Source organism: Macadamia integrifolia, chromosome 10, assembly GCF_013358625.1.
Source record: "Macadamia integrifolia cultivar HAES 741 chromosome 10, SCU_Mint_v3, whole genome shotgun sequence".
Taxonomy (NCBI): Eukaryota; Viridiplantae; Streptophyta; class Magnoliopsida; order Proteales; family Proteaceae; genus Macadamia; species Macadamia integrifolia.
In genome coordinates, this window is record NC_056566.1 from 3,850,276 (window position 1) to 3,869,709 (window position 19,434).

Here is a 19,434-nt window from a genome sequence, read left to right on the forward strand (position 1 = left end):
GTTTCATTATGATTATTACATGCTTCCTATTCCCATGAAACTGATTTTCCATATTTATTCTTTCTCAGGTGACATAATCTGAAGTTTTAATGGATAATCATATATACCTATTGGATATGTTTCATGCCCCATAGAAACAGTGAGTATCATTAGACTTTTAGAGTGTTGGTTGTGTTTTAGCTGAGTAAAGCTATAACTCAAAAGTTAATTCATTAAATGCTTATCCATTTTATTAGGACATTTGATTTTTCACCTAAGTAAACATGTCTGCCTGAGCACGCTTGCATTTCACCTTTGCCCTCAGATTTCATCAGTTTGTTTTTTTATGTCCATTTCTCATTTGGATATCTTTGTGTTTATTGTTCATTTAAAATACTATGGAAACACGAACTGCCTATAATTCTTCCAATATAAAATAGGTCTCTAATTTTTCTAGGTTAATTATGTGTCAGCTCATGATAATAAAACTTAGTAGTTTAATCAGTCTATTACTGGCAGGACATCAGTCCTAGTAAGACTCCTCCTTCCTTCTCCTCTCATGACAGCCTTCTAACACCTTTAACATCATATCTAGCTATACTTATATGTTTGTCTTGTATGGAGTTCTAATCAAATAAGATTCTAACCAACCTTATTGATTTATGCAAATGCCAATGAAAATTTATGTGGACGATAGATGGAGGATAACTAATTTGGCAACCAGTATTGTAGCATTTTCACAGGTTCCATTTTCCTTGCATTAAGAAGTGGTGGAGTCTTACATTTATTATATAATATCATTATACTTTGACATAACAATCTCACTCTTTTTTTTGGTGAATCGTTTGTTGAGCTGTCCTAGGTACAAGTATCTAAATCTCGGATCAGTCTCGAGATCGATCAACGCCGATACCAATCAGGCTAGGATCGGAGTATTGGACAGATTTACCCATGATTTTAAATAAATTTTATTACGTTTTACTGTGGGGCAGTATCTGTATATTAGGATCCAATTGGTCAAGACTCAGGATCAGGGATCACTCAAGGACAAAATCGATCCGATCCAGCCAATATTGACCTATCCAATCCGACTTTTGGAACCATACCTGGGAGTAGCTTTACGGTTTTGTTAACCTCACTGAAACGACCTTGCAGGTCACTAACTGTCCTGTCTGAATACATTACATAGAATTGTGGCTGTCGGGAAACTCATAAATAAGGGGAATTAAAAGGGGAAAAATTATTATTTTTAGATGTGATTTGACTGATACTCAGAATCTGTGAGGTTAACATATTCGTGTAGTTAAATGTTTTTGTTTTGTTCAGCTTGACACATCAGTTGATGTGACATGTGGGTTATGAAACAAATTTTGGTTGAATTCACAGAAGGTTGATTAAATTGAAAACAATTTTAATATTGAAAAGTGGTTACCCATTTTATGTTCTTGTACTGATGAATTAGTTATAATCCTTGGGTTATGGTCATCCTTCCTTGCCTTTTGTGGTGATTTCTGAGCATTCGAAGAAAGCTGATATATCTTATTAGTGGGTGGGACATCTACGCCATTCAGCTCTTGTGGATGACCTTGTTACTTTATTACTCTTGGCTATCTACGGTAGACTTTGGAGAGAAAAGAGGGCACCCGTCTTCAAGAATGAGTTGTTAAGTATGAATTATGGTTTTTCAAATTGTTCTTGCTTTATTAAATTTTGACTACTTTCATGGGGTTTTAAGGGGGTGGGGCATTTCTTTTTTCTGTTTCAATTGGAATTTCATGTAGTGGAAGCCGATACCTGTTTGTTTAGGCTGTGGGTGCTTTTGTAGTAGCCTCCAATTTTGGTGGTTGTAATTGCTAATTGTTGTTGGTCTTTGTTTTATTTTGTTCCCTTAAAATGTTACAAATTCATTAGGTTGGGCTTCAAGCTTCTGGATTTCTACCATTAACCTTATATCTTGGTTCTTTGCTGATTGTGTTGGACCAGGAATTAGAGTTTTGTAATGTGGTTTAATTATTGAGGGAGGGGAGTGGAAGAGCCTGTGTAGTGTGTTTCTTTTGTATTTGTGCAAGTGTATGCAAAATCTATTTATTTATTTTTTTTGCTCCTTGCTTGCAGGTATAAAAGCTGATATGGTAACATGTAATGGGATACTTAGATAGCAATGTGTATTGGTTTTATTTGCAGAGGAACTAATGTGCTTTGACATGAAATGTTTCAGTATGAAATAATGCCCATCAATACAACTTTTGTCTTATTTGTGTCAAGGTCTTTTAAGTGATCCTTTCAACCATGGCAGAAGTAGATGTGAAGGAATACACGAACATATGATAGTATCTTTATTTATTTTTTTGCTAAGGTCGTTTATCAAGGCCTTCGGCCTGACTAGTCCCGCGGGACCATACTAACCCCACAACCGCATGGACCGGGTCATACCGGGGTTGATTGAGAACCATTCAACCTTCACTGAAAGCAATGAAGAGCACTAAATACCCCCATGTGAATGCCCCAAGGAGGTAAGAAGAGTCGAAATTCAGAACCACACGCTTTCTGAGGCGAAGGTCCCTTGCCAATTCGGCTACCCCCATGGGGTTAAGATAGCTTCTTGTATCGAAATAGTCTTAGGAGAGGATCACTAGACCAGATAGTTGCATATTCCCTACAAGTTTGTTTTCTTTTAATGCCTTTGTTAGATGCTCGCAATTCCATGCCTTTTTGTACTCAAAATGTGACATCTATTCTAGAGTTTGTTTGATGAATGCTATCTTAACAGGATGATGGATTCCGGTTTAACCTCATGGGTCATATAATGAAAGTACCGTGGTATGTAGTTCTCTTTGGCTAATCTATTTAGGCCTAAGAAGGTTTGCCTCAAAAGTTACAATTTGGAAAATGCACTTTACTTCTACCATTTTATCCCTTGCAGTTCCGTAAGAACCCACAAATTCACATAGTGGTTCTAGCTACTAGAACTTATAGTTTTGATACTTTTTGTTTGCACTGCTAATCCTTTCTTATGTTTAGATGTTGTCTTGAAAATTTTGAGGTGTCTCTTTCAGGTTTAATTCATATAGGATGGATATATTATCACATTAGTCCTCACACTTTCATTTCAGAATGTTATTGAAACAAATCAGGATCTGAAACCAGTAGTTGCAAATAGAAGAGAGGAGAGGAAGAGGGACAGAGGGAGCAATTTCTGAGCCACGATAGGTTCACCTTGTGTTCTATCATGGGCTACTATCTTTATTAATTATATTTAGTTAGCAGGTAATGTATTCTTAAGCAGGAATACTTCTAAGAGTAGATGTTTTTACAATGAAGGCTCTAAGAGTAGATGTCTTAGTACAATGAAGGGAATAAAATAAAAAGACTACTCTAAGAGACTCAATTCACTGCATGATAACAAAGAAAATACTGGATCGGCCATATTTAAACAAATCTAGGTAAATTTTCTCCAATAACATCAATAACAACCATCACTCTATGCAAGTACCAATTTTAAAAAATTGCAACCCCAAACTGATGTGATCTAGGGTCTAAAACTCTAAATTGGGTTCTATGGGTCGTAAAATGACTGAAGGATTGTAGCATTTGTGTTAGTGTCGGCAGGTTCTAGATCGTTTGATAGAATGTTGTCTGCAATCTGGGAATAGATTTCTTCCATTTCAGGAAAATGAACGAATAGCCTCCTGTGCCACGGTTGCCTTCCACAGCGAGCACGAACTTGTTCTGAATGAAAGTGTCAATAGACTTTCATTACCTCATGCTGTTGTAGATTGGATTCAGGATTGGCGTGGGGGTTTTACGCTGGTTTTGGCAAAAAACACAATGTAATGAAGGATTTGAAAAACTGCAATTAAACTCAATATTTAAGTTGGTACATGGTAAATCAAAGGAGAAAGGACACATAGGGTATCGGGATTTATTGATTGGGGATAGACTTGAAGGGGTTTTGATATTGAGGACAAAGGAGAATAAAAGAATATAGGAAGGGGCACAAATGGAACTCAATTAATAAAATAATGGATAAAAAGAGTAAAACTATCATTATACTTCAACATGACACAATCTCACTCTTTTTTTTTTTGGTGAATTGTTTGTTGAGCTGTCCTAGGTACAAGTTTCTAAATCTCGGATCAGTCTCGAGATCGATCAACGCCGAAACCAATCAGGCTAGGATCAGAGTATTGGACAGATTTACTCGAGATTTTAAATAAATTTTATTACATTTTACTGTGGGGCAGTACCTGTGTATCAGGGATTCCTCTGCTTAAATATGTTCTCTATTTGGAATGACTTTGTCTTAAACAGTTTGTTTCTTTCTCTATAAGAAATGGTTTTAGTTCCTGATAAAATTTACCCCACAATGTGCCTACATCTGTGGTGGCTAATCTATATGCTGCTTGGATGCATATTATATGATCTCTAGACTCCATCTACTGGCGTGAACTGAGAAGTTGGGTCATGGGCGGTGATCAGAGTTGCTATTAAGTAGTAAATAATAGATAAAAGAGAGGAGAATGGAAGAACAAGTGGGGATTGCTGTGGTTAAGTAGTCACTGAGCACCATTAGTCCAAGTGGGGATTTTTCTATTTGGGGTTTCCCCCCTTTTTTTGATGATTTATTGAGGAAGGGAAGCATGGTGGGCGGGGAGGGGAGGGGAGGAGGTAGGGGGAGAGAGCAGGAGAGGAGAGGGATGGAGGGTTGGGTGGTGGTGGAGTTGGTGCTAGGTGGGTTTGCAGGAGGGAGGGTGGGACCGGGAGTTGTTGGTCGGAGGAACTAGAAAAAGAAAGGAGGGAGAAGGACGCAAGGGGTATTTCAGGCTATTCATTTAGCTCTTTCTACTCTTATGGGGATTTGGTAAATGTTTTCAACATTGAAACCTGTTATGGTAAAATATAATTTAAACCTACTAATTTTGTAAATCTTTTTTTTATTTGGTAGATCTAGGCAATTTCCCCTTTTGATTATTGAACATGGCAGCTTATGACATTGTGGAACAGGTTATTCCACTTCGATTAGGAAGTCTGAAATTGTCTTCAAAATCTGGAAGGGTTTACAAAATTGTTTGTCCAATGGCTGTTTACAGGTAGAGAATCTAGGGTTCTCATAAGCCCACTGTTTTACAGATCAGGATGAGCTCATCATCATGGAGTTAGGCTCTAGCTTGTGGGCATGAAGTTCAATGTATGTGTGCATGCTCAACTCAAATGCAATGCCATTGTCATGAAATAAAGATTTGAAGCCCTAAACCTGGGCAAAACAGAGTTGGAAAGCATATTGTAAATATGGATCTTAATTATTATCTGTGCTTCTTTTTCTGCTTTTCCAGTAAATTCAAGATACTTAGTACTCTTCAACCATGAGGTAAGCCTTTTTTTTTTCTCTAATAGGTAGGCCCTAAGGTGAGTTGAACTCTTGACCTCTTTATTGTGAGGAGTTGGTCTTCGACAACTGAGCTATCCCTCTTGGGGTTCATGAGGTAAGCTGTTAATTGATTGTAACTGATTGTAGAAGCATTTTTTGAAATGGATGAGCTGACAAACTTTCATTAGCTCTTTGTAATTACCTTTTACATAGCTTTTGATTATTTAAACCTTTTCTGCTCCATAACTCTGCAGAAAATACTGCACATTGCTTTTCAAAACAAATTCTGTCAAAGGACCAGGAGAGGTAAGTACTGGATTCAAATATCTTTTTAATCTTTTTTCCCTTCCATTTTATTTTAAATAAAATCTTTTGATGTATAGAACGAGATTTTTTTATACTCACCTTGGATCATAGATATTAAAAGGTACCTGGCTACTTATGCTCCAATTTTTTTGTTCCCAGAAAACAGTTCTAATATGCGGCTGCAGGCAGTTAATTGCATCATTCGTACAATTTCGATGGGAAGTACTCAACCAAACCAAACCTAACCTCTCGTCCCAGCTCCTATAGTATGAAAGGTTCAACGAGTCATTTGTATATTATTGAGGGTTGTGCATCATCTGCTGTTCCACCTAACTCTTATGAACCTGGGGCAGAATGTGCTCAAATTTCTTCCTTAGGGTGTGATGCATTGGATGTGAAATTAGGGTGTTATAAATAGGAAAGTAAAGTAGGATTGACTGCAGGCAATGTGAGGGGTTTCTATGATGAGTCTCTTTTGTCTTGGCCCTTAGAACTCATCTTTTGGTCACCTGAAAGCAAACTTTTTTCATGTGGGCACATCCCTCATTGCATATTGTTTTGTCCATTCAAACAGTGAGCCAATGAACCTTATAGGACCATTAGCTGCATTTCAGCGGAAGAATCCGCCTACTAATTATGTGGTGTAGATTTGCATATATTACCAAAAGCAAATGAATCATGTTAGTCAAGGAATTGTAGATTTTCATGGTTTTTAAGGTTGTTCATGATTCTTTCCCATTTTCTCTATACAGGTGATAGCTGCAATAACTTATCAGATAATTCCCGGAACGAGGTTTAGTGCTATTTGTGATTTCCATTTATCCCACGTGTTTGGAATGGTTATTCTTTGTTCAAATTTTCTGCTATAATAGCCATCTTCTATTGAGATTTGTTTATGTCGCTGCTAGATTTTTGTATGGTCAATCAAAGAGATGCTCTTTTTGTTTCAAACTTCCATTTTGAATTTTAAACTCGAATTGATGTTTTTGAACAAAATTTTGCCAACGATGCAAGAGAGGTAATAAGGGATAAAAGGTTAAAAAGAGATCTCTTTAAAGCGAGATATTCAAATGCTCATGTACAACATTTGAACTGAGACCTGGATGGTTCTAGATTCTCTTCATGTTATCTTAGTTTCCATTAAACAGTGAATTTCCATTTTTGAAATGCACAGATAAGGTTGTTCTGATGTATGCATTTGATAGGATTAGTGTATCATAGAATACATTTATTTTTATATAGGCATCCTTTTTGCTTTGCTTCTCAATGTGTATTCTACTCTAGGGAAAATTCAGATACATTTGACGTTCTATCTCCCAAGACTTTTGATTGATGTAAGTGATTTTCAGGGGATTGGTTGCCTTCTGCATGCAGAGTTGAGAAAGAGACTGCAAGATGCTGGTATTTGTACAATATAATGTTGGGAGGACAAGGAATCGGAGGGATTTTGTCATAAACAGGTACTTTAAATGGAACTTAGCATGATCATGGCGTGAAATTTATTAAACTATGACCTTTGTGTCATTTTGGGACTAGGCTTCCACTTGAATCAGGGCTGAGACAGCCTGGCTTCCCGAGATTAGGCTTGGCTTATCGAAGACTCCATTGGTTCATCTCAGGCTTGGTTTGCTCACCTAAGTCCTGTACACAGGTTGAGTTGACCGAGCTCCAAATGTTAAAAGCCCATGTAGCATCCTGAACCTTAGACCTTCTACCAATGATGATCTTGTTTTTAGATTTTGTCTATAAAGCATAAAATATAAATACAATAATGTACACTAATTCGAGCTGCAGGCTCTATTGCTAAATGAGCTTAATCTTGGGTTGTTTCTCAGATCATAAGCTGAAAATAAAAGCTTAGACTCAACTCAAGTGAGACAAGCTTGCTCAGCTCATGGAATGTGATGGTTATATGGTTGATCATGATAGGTCTCGCCAATGATGGCCTATAAATTTATCGAGTTTGTATGGTACCTGTACTGACTGAAAATTACCAAAAGTAGCTACACTATTCTTTCGTGTTGCTTTACCTAAAAATTCAATAAGAAGCCTCTTTATGCATCATGATTTCATAAAAAGAAGGTAATTTCTCGAAGCAGATTCTGGACCTGAAGGAATAATTAATTTTAGCTAGAGCTAAATTAGTGAGATAACTAGTCTCCTATCTTTCGTTGAGACTCTGGATATTTATTTTAATTTAACTCTCATTTCAATTTTGTGATGACTGATTTCTTTACACCTTGTTGAGAGAAATACCTAACAAAATACATCTAGTTACTTCATGACCTCAGCCTAGTGGTCTTTTCTAGTAGCTGTGCATCGTTGCATTTTAGAAACTAGAGATCTCTACGATCTTTTGTAAAATTGAGATGGGTATATAATTTTTTATGTTTGAGATGGACCTTAAAGCAGGGTTTTGTGACAGTTGCAAAAGTGGATAGCTCGGGTAGAGTTTGCAAACTACCAATTTAAGCTGACATCCGGAGGAAATTATGATTTCATGGTGGTTCCACCCTCGTGGTTTCTCATCTTAACAAGGATTTCAGGCTTTTCAGCCTTTAAGCCACTCCTTTGAGTCAATTTGAGTTTTGCTTACCATTAAGGGCTCACAGAAATTCACCTTCATCTGTTCCTGCTAAAGTTCAAGAACTGGTGGGTGGGGTCAATTCTTTAAAAGAAGCATCCAGGGTGAATCAAATCATTACCTAGTCTGAAAGTCCTGAACATGTAAACTCATAGAATGATGGATGCTCAGATGATGAAGACTTGAATGGTACGTAGAGTGACCAGAGTCTACCTATTCTTTATTGTGGTTTCTTTTATTTCTAACTGACTATTTTGACGAGGTATCATTGACAAGGCATCTATATTATGACAAGGTATCATTAACATTTTTTTATTAATTCCTATAAGCAAGTATTCCTGTTTTTCTTTAATGAAGTGGTAGTCAGCTTCACTATTTTTGGCAGGTTCTCACCCTAGAGGCCTAGACATGATTTCATAGAGAGTTGCAAAGACTTTGTTCCTTTAAAAGGGGTGGATTGCAAAGCCATTGAAGTCTAGTTCAGGAGTAGACTGAAGCGGTATCACAATCAGTTGGTACCTCAATGAGTTTCTAGTCTTGCCCTCATCCTCGGCATAGTCAGCGAGATTTCCGACGCTAATGGTGGCATGAAGGACAAGAATAGTAACGAAGCCACAAAGGATTATAAACTTAATGTTGTTGAAAGTCTTCTGGATCTAATGCCCACGAGCTAAGCTAGAAGAAGATGTACGGCCGCTGAGTCCTGCAGTCGTGGTGGTATCCCCCCTCTTTCTCTCTCTCTCTAGATATATATATATATATATAATATGTAAAGGCAGAGAGAGAAACCACAACAGTGACACGTTGATGGTTCCATGTAGGGGTGTCAATTCGTGGCCCGACCCGACTAAACCGACTGGGACCTACCGTTTATAGACCGGCCCGGCCCGGACCGTTTATTAAATGTGTCGGGCTTGAGCCCGGCCCGTTTATAAATGGTCGGTCTCGGTTTTGCTACTTGGACTGTCGGGCGCCCGACCGAGACCGACCGAATAACGCCCGATCGAGACCGGCCTATTGTGCACCGACTTGGCCCGACCCTTTAATGATTGTAGAATACCTATTTTACCCCATAAATTAAAGAATAAAAACTAAAAAGTAAAAGACATGTTCACATTTTAAATAATGGTTATATTTTGTATCATTTATTGATTTATTGTCATTTTTTTGGGCTTGCATGAGTGGGCCGGAATATAAGAGCACATTTTAAAGAGGGTCCGTTTAAAAATCGGTTAAAGCCCGTTTAACATTAAACATGTCCGTAGCCCGGTTAAGGCCTAACTAAAGCCCGATTAAGGTAGCCCGATTATAGCCCGAGACCGACCGACCGAATATAAAGTGTACCATGCCCTCAATAACTAAGCCCGATTAGTTAAATGGGCGGACACAGTGTAACCTTTGAAAGTCTTCAAGCCCGATTAAGCCCGACCGAAACCAGACCGGCCCGACCGGTTGACACCCCTAGTTCCATGGTTGAAGAGTGTTAAAACAATAGAGAGTGAAGAGAGGGTGGCTGAGGCTGATTGATAGGAAAAAGACACCTACAAGGTATTGGGTGTTCCTGAGATCAAGTGTAGCTACATTCATTGCTTATCATTGTCATAGCTCAGGTACGCCTGCAAGGCCTTAAAGTCAAAGGAAATTGCAAGTCTTGAAAAGATATTTTTCTTCTGAAAATGATGTTATTATACTGTTACTGCCTCGTTGTTTGGAAACTTTTTTTTTCGGGTGGGGACAGTCTTGGAGACCATAACCATTTTGGATATTAATGGGGTTATTATTTTGGATTTTGGTAGAGTCACACTTCATATTAAGTATTATTCAGATTCTAACCGAAGGTGGGAATAGTAAGTCCACAATGAATTCCCCTACTTTGTTGTGCCCTTGTGTACATGTTTGAATATATGTGATGCAGCCAGCCAATCCTAGTTTCCAGTCATGGTATTAGACATCAGATCGGCTGTTCCGTAGGCCCAAATCTAAATATTTCCCTGAAACAGGGTTGAAACAGGCTCGCTAATTTGCTGATTTTAGTAGCAAGTATTGGGGCAAGAAAACAAGCAGGAGAGAGAACAGATAGGGGGTTTTCTGGGATTGTGAACATTACCCATGAACAATCACTGAAGAGTGGAAAGAGAGAATAAAGGAAGACTTCTTGGCTATACAATTCGAATTCAAACCCATTTTCTGTATTTTATTCCATAACTAAGGGAGGCATGTGATTTATTTAAACATTAAATAATTAAACAAACTTAGAAACTACTTTTAGTATTCATAGATGAATCTTGTTAAACTACTAAGACTCCCAAACAGAAATTATATTTAATAGGACTCTTTCAGATTTATCTATGACAACTAAGGAATGGGGCCCACAAGATCCCTATAACGACCACTATTAGATAAATACTAATCTTTAATCGGTCCCCCATTAATTAAAATATTTGTTTTAGTGCACCCCTTTAGACCCCAATAAAACTTGAAGAATTAAACTACTACTCAGCCATAGTTTTTAAGGCACTGGTAAGGCAAGTGCCTTGGCACTGATGCGGTCTAGAGATGGTAAGGCAGTGCTCCGCCTTACGTGAAGTGGCTCCTTATGGGTTTTTTTTTTTTAAACACATTTAAAAATTACTTGATGAGTATTCCAAATATAGATTTTTTATTGGTAGGTGTATGATTTTGTTAACACTTGATATGTATGGGATCAGTTTTACTCCACCAAAAATAACCAAAACAAATAAAACAAAAACATGATTCACAAACAGGGTTTGGATTTTGTTAAGGGTTTTAAGAAAGGGCTTTGAAAAGGAATCAAGGAACAAGGAAGAACCACTAATCTAGGCGACCATTTTGCTCCGGCAGGCGACCATTTTGCTCCGGCAGCGGTGAGCTTCATTCTTCATTGACAGGAGTAGAAATATAGTGGATGATCTTAGGGCTTAGGCACTCATTTTGGCATCATAGAGGTAAGTATAATAAATACTTGTATTTTTATGTCTTCTTTTCTTTATATTTATAATTTTTTTTCATAATTATGTATTTATATTGTATGTTAATATGTTATGATGATTGATGATTGATGATTGATGATTGACGATTGATGAAGATGAACTTAGTTTATTCACTTTATTGATTTGTTTTCTTGATGAATATCTTACATTGGTATGAATATGAACCTTTAATATTTATTTGATATATGAGTAATAGGATTCAACTAGGATTTGAGCCAAATGGATTGGTTTTATAAAAAAAATTACACAGGAACGCTTTAGTCAATAAGGCGACGCTTTATGCCCGCCTTATCGCTAAGGCGCTCCGAAAGACCCTCAAACGCCTCCGTCGCCTTACCGCCTTAAAAATTATGATCAACATCTCCCCATGTGAGACCGTCTCTAGGATGGACTAAATCTCCATCTTCTTGCTCCCCTGTTATCCATTCACTACTCCAATTCATTTCATCAATTACTCCAATTCATTTCATCAAGAATTAATGGATCATAATTGCTGCCCTTTTCCCTTCTTTCTTGGAACCTTGAATGAAGCCGACGATTATATTGGATATAGACTAGATCATTCAAGCACTGATGTTCTAGTCTATTCCTTTTCTTGGTGTGAATCTGAATCCATAAATACCTCTTTATTTAAGTCAAGAAATTGATGTAAAAGGTACAATTACAAACTAATATTTAAAAAATACTTACAAAATCAAATGTGCTCCAATTGCGCTCACAACTGGAAGCGGAGCATCAAAGGCCTAATATGCGTATTGCATATTGTTGAAGTGTAGGGGCTGAAGATCCATGTGTTTTCCACCAAGAGACTATATATATAAGGAAAAAATTAGATACACATATTGTTAAATACTCATTAAAATAAAAAAAAAAAGAGAAAAATTATTTAGTACATTGTTTAATAGCCAAAGTCCTTGAAAAACTACCTTCACATTTTTTGTACATTTGAGACTCACGTATGATCTTGTCTTGCATAGCTAAGTCGGGCACAATTCTTTCAATAACTGCCATGAATGCATCTTGTATTTTACACGATTCTTCAAAAGGGAGTCTCTCATCATTGATGTAGTCAAAATATTTGCTAGCATTTAAGTAAAAGCCAGCAGCATATAAAGGTTGATCCATTTGGATCTCCCAACGGTCTTCAATAATTGCTTACACCTTCCATGACCATTCTTTGTTGGCAAAATTTACTTTTATCCTTTTTTTTTTGCTATTTCCATTGCCAAATAAACTTCAAGCAATTTAGGCCTCTCATCACCATCTACTAACCTCAAGACAACTAAAATTGGTTGGGATGCTCTTAAGCAATCTAGCACACGGTTCCAGAATGTTTGTGCAAGTATTGTATCAAATACTCTATTATCTGCTTCTGTCTTGGACAACTTAGAACTATTCCAATCATCAGATACAAATAATTGCTTTAAGGCATTCTTGTGCTTATACAAACTTTGTAGTGTCAAGAATGAGATAGCAAATCTTGTAAGTCCAGACCTCATCAGATCTATCCCATTTGTTTTTTTCCTTAAAGCATCAACAAGTTTGTAATGTCTTTAGATAAAATTTGTCATTGTTTTTGCCCTCTCTATTGTTGTTTTATAAGCTTTCAACTTGCTAATACCCTTTAACATGAGATCCAAACAATGAGCTGCACAAGGAGTCCAATAAAGCTTACTCCGTTTTTGCATCAATATTCTACCAACTGCAACATAATTAGCTGCATTGTCTGTAACTATCTGTAGCACATTATCCTCCCCAATTTCTTCAATTTTGCTATCAAGTAGCTGAAATTACATGTTTGCATATTGAGACTCACTGGATACATCTACAGAGCCCATAAAATAAGTCCCCAATGGACAATTGACGAGGAAATTAATCGTCTTCCTCTCTTGTCAGTCCACCCATCAGACATAAGAGTGCACCCGTACCTTTTCCAGTAATCTTCATATATCTTCTTGATACATTCAATCTCAGCTTTTTCATCCTGTAGCAAGGGCACTATCAATTCATGATAAGAAGGAGGCTTATATCCTGATCCAAACTGCGCAATGGTTTTAACTTAACTTGACTATATTGAATGGGATGCCAGCTTTATAAAACCATTTTGCAACGTATTCATTAGTTTTCTTTCTGCCTGCATTTGATCTTAAGCTGCTCTGTATTGTTGGCTGGGTAGAACCTTTAGACCTCCTCTCACCAACTATTTCTTCTGGAGTCCGTCAAAGATAAGAATCTATTGGGCCTTTTATTGCCACTAGTGTAATAACATTAGCTTTATTCATTTTGGAAGCTGTCCCAGAGCTTGGCATAAGGTTCATTCTTGAGGAGTCTATAGTTGAGGGCCTTGGTGCACCAGACTGCAACTCCCCTCCACTTTCTATCTCTACACGAAAATCCTCTCCTTGCTGATGATCAACAGTATAATTCTCATCAAAGACATCTGGCTTCCTCTTCTGATTTAGTATGATAGCTTCATGCATCTCTCTAGCGATTGCTGCAGTTGTTTTTGGGCACTTTGATATATCTCCATACCCACCAATTAAATGTTCCTTAAGCCTTTTGATTCCTCCTTTGGCATCTTTTCCACAAAGTGTACATCGCACTAAGTTCTTATTATTAAGATCTGGCCAATATCCATACTTCCACCCAGGGTCTTTTGATTTGGCCTTCCTATTTGAATCTTTGCTTAGATCCAGTGCTAGCAGTAGGCCCGCCACTACCACTAGGAGCCATATCTATTTGAATAAACTACACAAACATAAGGAACAACAACAAGAGAAACCAAGTAACAAAAAATAAAAAATAAAAAATAAAAAATAAAAAGAGAAGAAGCATTGCACTAATGCACAACAGTAGTAAAAAAAAGAATTCATAAGAGAAGAAGCATTGCACTAATGCACAAGCACAATAGTAGTAAAAAAATTCATAAGAGAAGATGATTTGCACTAATGCACAACAGTAGTAAAAAAAATTCATAAGAGAAGAAGCAGTGCACTAATGCACAACAGTAGTAAAAAAGAATTCATAAGAGATTGCACTAATGCACAACAGTAGTAAAAAAATATCATAAGAGACTAATGCACAACAGTAGTAAAAAAAATTTCATAAGAGAAGAAGCATTGCATTAATGCACAACAGTAGTAATACACAACAGTAGTTAAAAAAAAAAAAATTCATAAGAGAAGAAGCATTGCACTGCCACTAATGCATTATACAATCTAAAAAATAATAAGATCTAATGCACTATACAGTCTACCTACAGCAGCAAGGAAAAAATAGCACTAGCAGGAGAAGAAGCAGAGAAAGCGCAATCAATTAATCATGCAATCATAATACAGTCTACGTCTACCTACAACAGCAGGGGGGAAAAAAAAAGAAGCACTAGCAATAGTGCTGCCATCGCAGGACAAGAAGCAGAGAAGAAGAACAAGCATAGAAAGAATTGGCAGCCTCCACAAGAAGCAGTCGCAGAACACCAGAGGGGAAAAGAAAAAAAAATAAAAAAATAAAAAAGCACTAGCAGCAGGGCTGCCAGTGCAGACGAAGAATCAGAAGAAGAAGACGAAGCAAAGGAGGAAGAGAGTCAGAAACGAGAAAGAAGGGAAGAATCGAGAAAGAAGAAGTTGTAGCAAGGAGAGAAAAAAAAAATCGATGAAGCATACCTGAAAGCCGAATGCCAAGTCCAACTTCTCAATCGATACAATTCTGGAGGTTGGAGCAAATTTCTTCTTTAGGTTTGAGACTTGGAGGCTGGAGCATAGTATTGAGAGTGAGAGAGAGAGAGAGAAACATGAAATAGGGCTCTCACGTTCCCCCCCCCCCTTTCTTCTTCTTTTTTTTTTTTTGGGTTCACTTAAGGAGTGATTCCATGCATCTCACACCTCTTTAAAAACTGCACCACACCATTTTAAAACACTACAATTAGAATTTACAAACGAATTATTAAATCTTTTTTTTTTTTTTGGTTCACCTAAGGAGTGATTCCATGCATCTCACACCGCTTTAAAACCTGCACCACACCACTTTAAAACACTACAATTAGAATATACAAATGAATTATTTAAGCGGGAAAAAAAAAAGTATCCAAGGCGTACGACTTTCCATATATGGCATCCAAGGCTGCCTAGGCGACGCCTTCTTGATGCCTTATAACCTAAGGCAGCCGCCTTCCTTACATACAATACGGCATCCATCGCTTAGCCCCTTAAAAAGGCGACACCTTGACATATGCTCATAACGACAAACTATAATAGGTTGCTGGCTGTCTACTTGACATACCATATAGATTGGTCAAGCCAAAGCGTCCAACATGCATTACGGCTCCCACTAAGTATTGGTATTTCACTTATGTCTTTTCCAGCTTCCACTTATCTTACACCTCTCAAGTCATTTCACATCTTTGTGCATAACAACACAATAGTTTTGAAAAGAGAAGATGCAAAAAGTTTCAATGAGGAGTTTGTTAAGTTGGGGTCCACATCAAGCTAGCATCTCCGAACTATTATATACCAAAAAAGGTTATAGAACTCCACTTTTCTCATGAAATAAATGAACCTTCAAATCTCAAGAGATGCAAGGCTATTGTACATACACCCGCATACAAGTGCAAATATTCGAAACCGTTTAATTTTCATAAAAGGAATTTCAGATATCAACCAGGAAATTAAATCCTAACAGCCCTATACTATGTGATTGATAGGTTGCAGAAATCCAGAATAAAACTAGAATGATAGATTAAGGAACAACCAGATTTCAAGAGAAATTATTTAACATAAAATAAGAGAATCGACTTTATGTGCTAATTGCTTAGGAATCGTAACATTTGTGTTTCCAATGACAATTAACTCATGTCATAGTGTGATGACCTCCCTACTTTCACTTTTTTTTTTCTCATCCAAAACTTCTTTCTGCTGGCTTTGCTCCAGTTATTGTTCTTCCTGTTAGAATATTTATGTGCTTTTGTTCCACAATTACTCTAGCCTTCAAATGCCTGGGTTTTACTATCACGACCCAAACCCAGATGATAGGTGATGGTACAACTCTCACGAGTGCTGATCAAGCGATCCATAGATACCAAGAAAACATTCATAACAAAGTTCATTAATTTCAAATTTCAAACCAAATAATCAACCATTGTCATAAATCTCTAATAACTCCTACTGGTGGCAATCTAACGTATGGCCCAGTTAAACTTCAATTCCACTATCAATGTCAAATTTATCCCTACTACATTCATCTAAGAAAACCAATAAAGAAATCTTCAAGTTGCCCTTGAACTCTGCTCCAAGCATAGCTTCATTTCAATTATTTGTGTTGTTAAATAATGGGATGAGCTCGACAGCCCAGTAAGAAAGAAAATAGTAAGAGTGCAACACAAAGCAACAATCAAACAAAAACAACGGTTAAAATAAACACTTTTTGTTTTCCTTAAATAGTATTTTCAATAAAAACACTGTGATTCAAAAATCACCTCCTTTCTAAGACTCTTTAGCTGTCATTGAGGGTAACAGCCTGTCATTGCCCATAATCTGAGAGAGAAGCCGGCCAATCACCTATAAATCACTTTTTCATTTCCTCGTACACCATTGACACTCACTTGTGCATAGTGGGTATCCAAATCTCCAATTTCCAATTGTCGCGGCTCCACGGGTCATTTCCTCCCGATTGGCAGTTAAAATCTACTTACCCTCATACACTTTCTTTTTTCACCTTTACACAAGATCACCTTTACATGAGATCTCCTTTACACGAGATCACCTATATACAAAATCACCTTTCATAGAATCACTTTCTTTTAAAACACACGTGAAATCATAGGCAAAATCTCCTAGTATGAATCAACATCAATACACATCATACAATAATATTCATCTCCATCAAATATCAATCACCTCCATCAACTCATGTCACTCATAAACACAATTCAAGTAAGCATAGGTCATCACATCTTAATGATATAAGCATACCAAACATCACATCATACAATCAAACCACACCTGTCGTGTAATCCTACTATAATCCACTTACACAATCACATGGAACACATTATCACAATTAGATCATCATATAGCAACATGTACAATTCAAAACACTATAATAAAGCATATCACATTCAATAATTAACATACCATATAAAATACAAGCCTAACCTATATACCACATCTTTGTGGTGTACACCCCCTATAATGCATTTAACTCAGCTTGTATGTCTCTTACTTCAACTCTCTGAGTTTTGAATGCTCAAGTCAATCACAACCTACAATAGGGTAGGATTTCATTAAAAATCAATGAAAGTCAAAGTCAATCGTCTCAAACTGAGGTCAACCTCTAGGAATCAATCCCCCTTGACACGGATTATCACTCTTTAGAAGATGAGAATGATCGGTTGAGTGATTAAAGAGTAATTAAAAAAAATTCTAGCTTAGGATGGATTTTCCAGATTTTAGTAAATCTGAAATTACTACCAATCCGTTGGTCATATGCTTTCCAAATTTGAATTGCAACCTCCTCTAGGGTAGCTTTACTAACCCTCAAAAGATGAACACGATCTGACGGCTAAATTAAAAGGAATTAAAGAAATACAGATTCAGATCTCAAAATTTTACAGATTTCATTAATAGGCAAGGGCTAAATTGAAAATAATAAAATATCACACGATCCGACAGTCAGAATTGTCTCAAATTTGAATCAAGTTGTAATCAAGGGATGAACATGTGTTCAGTATTTCAGATCAATCGGATGGCTGAATTGCTTGATTTAGAGAAAACCTTATATCCAACCTTCTAGAAAATGGAGTCTTAAGTGAAGAACTTGAATAACTATACTATTTGTTGATAGCAGAAATCAGAAATTGAATAGAGAGAAGAACCAGCAATAGTAATGAGAGAATAATAATAGGAGAACACAATAGCTTGTAGAGAAAATAAACCAATCGGATCAAACATCGATTTTGTTACATTGCACACATGAAAGGGAGTGGTAACAGCAATAATCTTCAGTAATAAAATTCGGGCACAATGCTTGACCCTCTTGTAAACTTATCTAGAAGACTAAAAAATATACTACAAAGGAAAGGCCTAACCCAATCCTTAACCATTAGGAATCCTAAATTGGCTAGGAAACTGCAATAACCAAGGAAATAAACTCAAAAAAACAGGACTGACTTATAGTTTCCTAATCTAGTCCAACTACAACACTTAATAATAAGTAAAGTAAAGAAATAAAAACTCTGGTATTCCTTGCCCATACCCATATTATAGGCCCATAAAAGTGGCCCATTACAAAGGAAACACTTGAAACTAAAGGCCTAATACTCATATAACCCACCCAAAGCTTATTTCTGCTAAAATAAGCCCAAATAGACATTAAATTAGCTTTACCTCCATTTTTAAAACTTATAAGATTTGAACCCTTAAACTCTCACCAACTTGAGTCACTACCACTAGGCTAACACTCAAGCTATTAATTTAAGTGGCACAAAACAAATATTTAAAGGGGCTAAAGAAAAATATGTTCTAAGGTTTCAAACTTTGGGGCATTACATCCATCTTGGACATTTTCTTGTGCCCCTCTGTCAAAGTCATTCTCATATTTGCTAGTTGAAAAATTAGAAATTTTCTACTTCCTAATTTATTTGTCTTGCTGATTTTTTGAATGTCTTTGCATGATGTTTCATCTAATGATTGTTTTTGGTGCCTTTTCTTTAACTTTAGTGTTACTCCATTGCATGCAGAACTTTCTGCTTTTAAACCTCTCTTTGTCATTTGTTGTGTTTGCTTCCAGGCTTTAGAGTGCTTAGTGCGACTAGCTTCTGTAAGACGTTCCATATTCACAAATGATGCTGAACGTTCCAAATTTCTAGCTCATCTAATGACTGGAACCAAAGAAATCTTGCAAACTGGGCAAGGTGATCTGTCATTCTACAACACTACAGTAGTTGTCTTTTATTTTTTATTATTCCAGTTGTTTTTTTTATAAGATAATGAAGTACAGTCTTTTAACTTTAGAGAGATATGGAGTTACAAAATTGCCAGGACAGCATAATCCCATCTGGTGGTAGCAAATTTTCACCTATTTAACCATAGCCACTGATTTGAAAATGGCAATAAATAAATTTGAATAATGGGTTGACATTTAAAGGAATTTTTGGCTTGGAAAGGACTCATTTTTTTCTCCCATATTTGTCT

General features: G+C 36.7%; 1 protein-coding gene and 1 long non-coding RNA gene across 7 annotated transcripts in view; both read left to right on the forward strand.

Annotated features, from left to right (window-relative positions):
* On the forward strand, nt 1-8,890 carry LOC122092449. 2 transcript variants are annotated; one of them, XR_006144135.1, is made up of 5 exons: nt 1-139; nt 5,374-5,462; nt 5,602-6,446; nt 7,003-8,426; nt 8,623-8,890. It is a non-coding gene; the product is annotated as an uncharacterized LOC122092449 (long non-coding RNA). The 2 variants fall into 2 exon arrangements; XR_006144134.1 differs by having other exon boundaries at nt 7,003-8,532; nt 8,623-8,889.
* A 9,996-nt stretch (nt 8,891-18,886) lies between these two features.
* Nucleotides 18,887-19,434, forward strand: part of LOC122092106 (exportin-7) — a 67,646-nt gene continuing 67,098 nt past the window's right edge. For all 5 annotated transcript variants that reach the window (XM_042662415.1, XM_042662416.1, XM_042662420.1 and 2 more), the window contains exon 1: nt 18,887-19,154. In XM_042662415.1, coding sequence (XP_042518349.1) covers nt 18,902-19,154 — 253 coding nt within the window. In that variant the 5' untranslated portion in view covers nt 18,887-18,901. The remainder of the gene's footprint in view (nt 19,155-19,434) is intronic.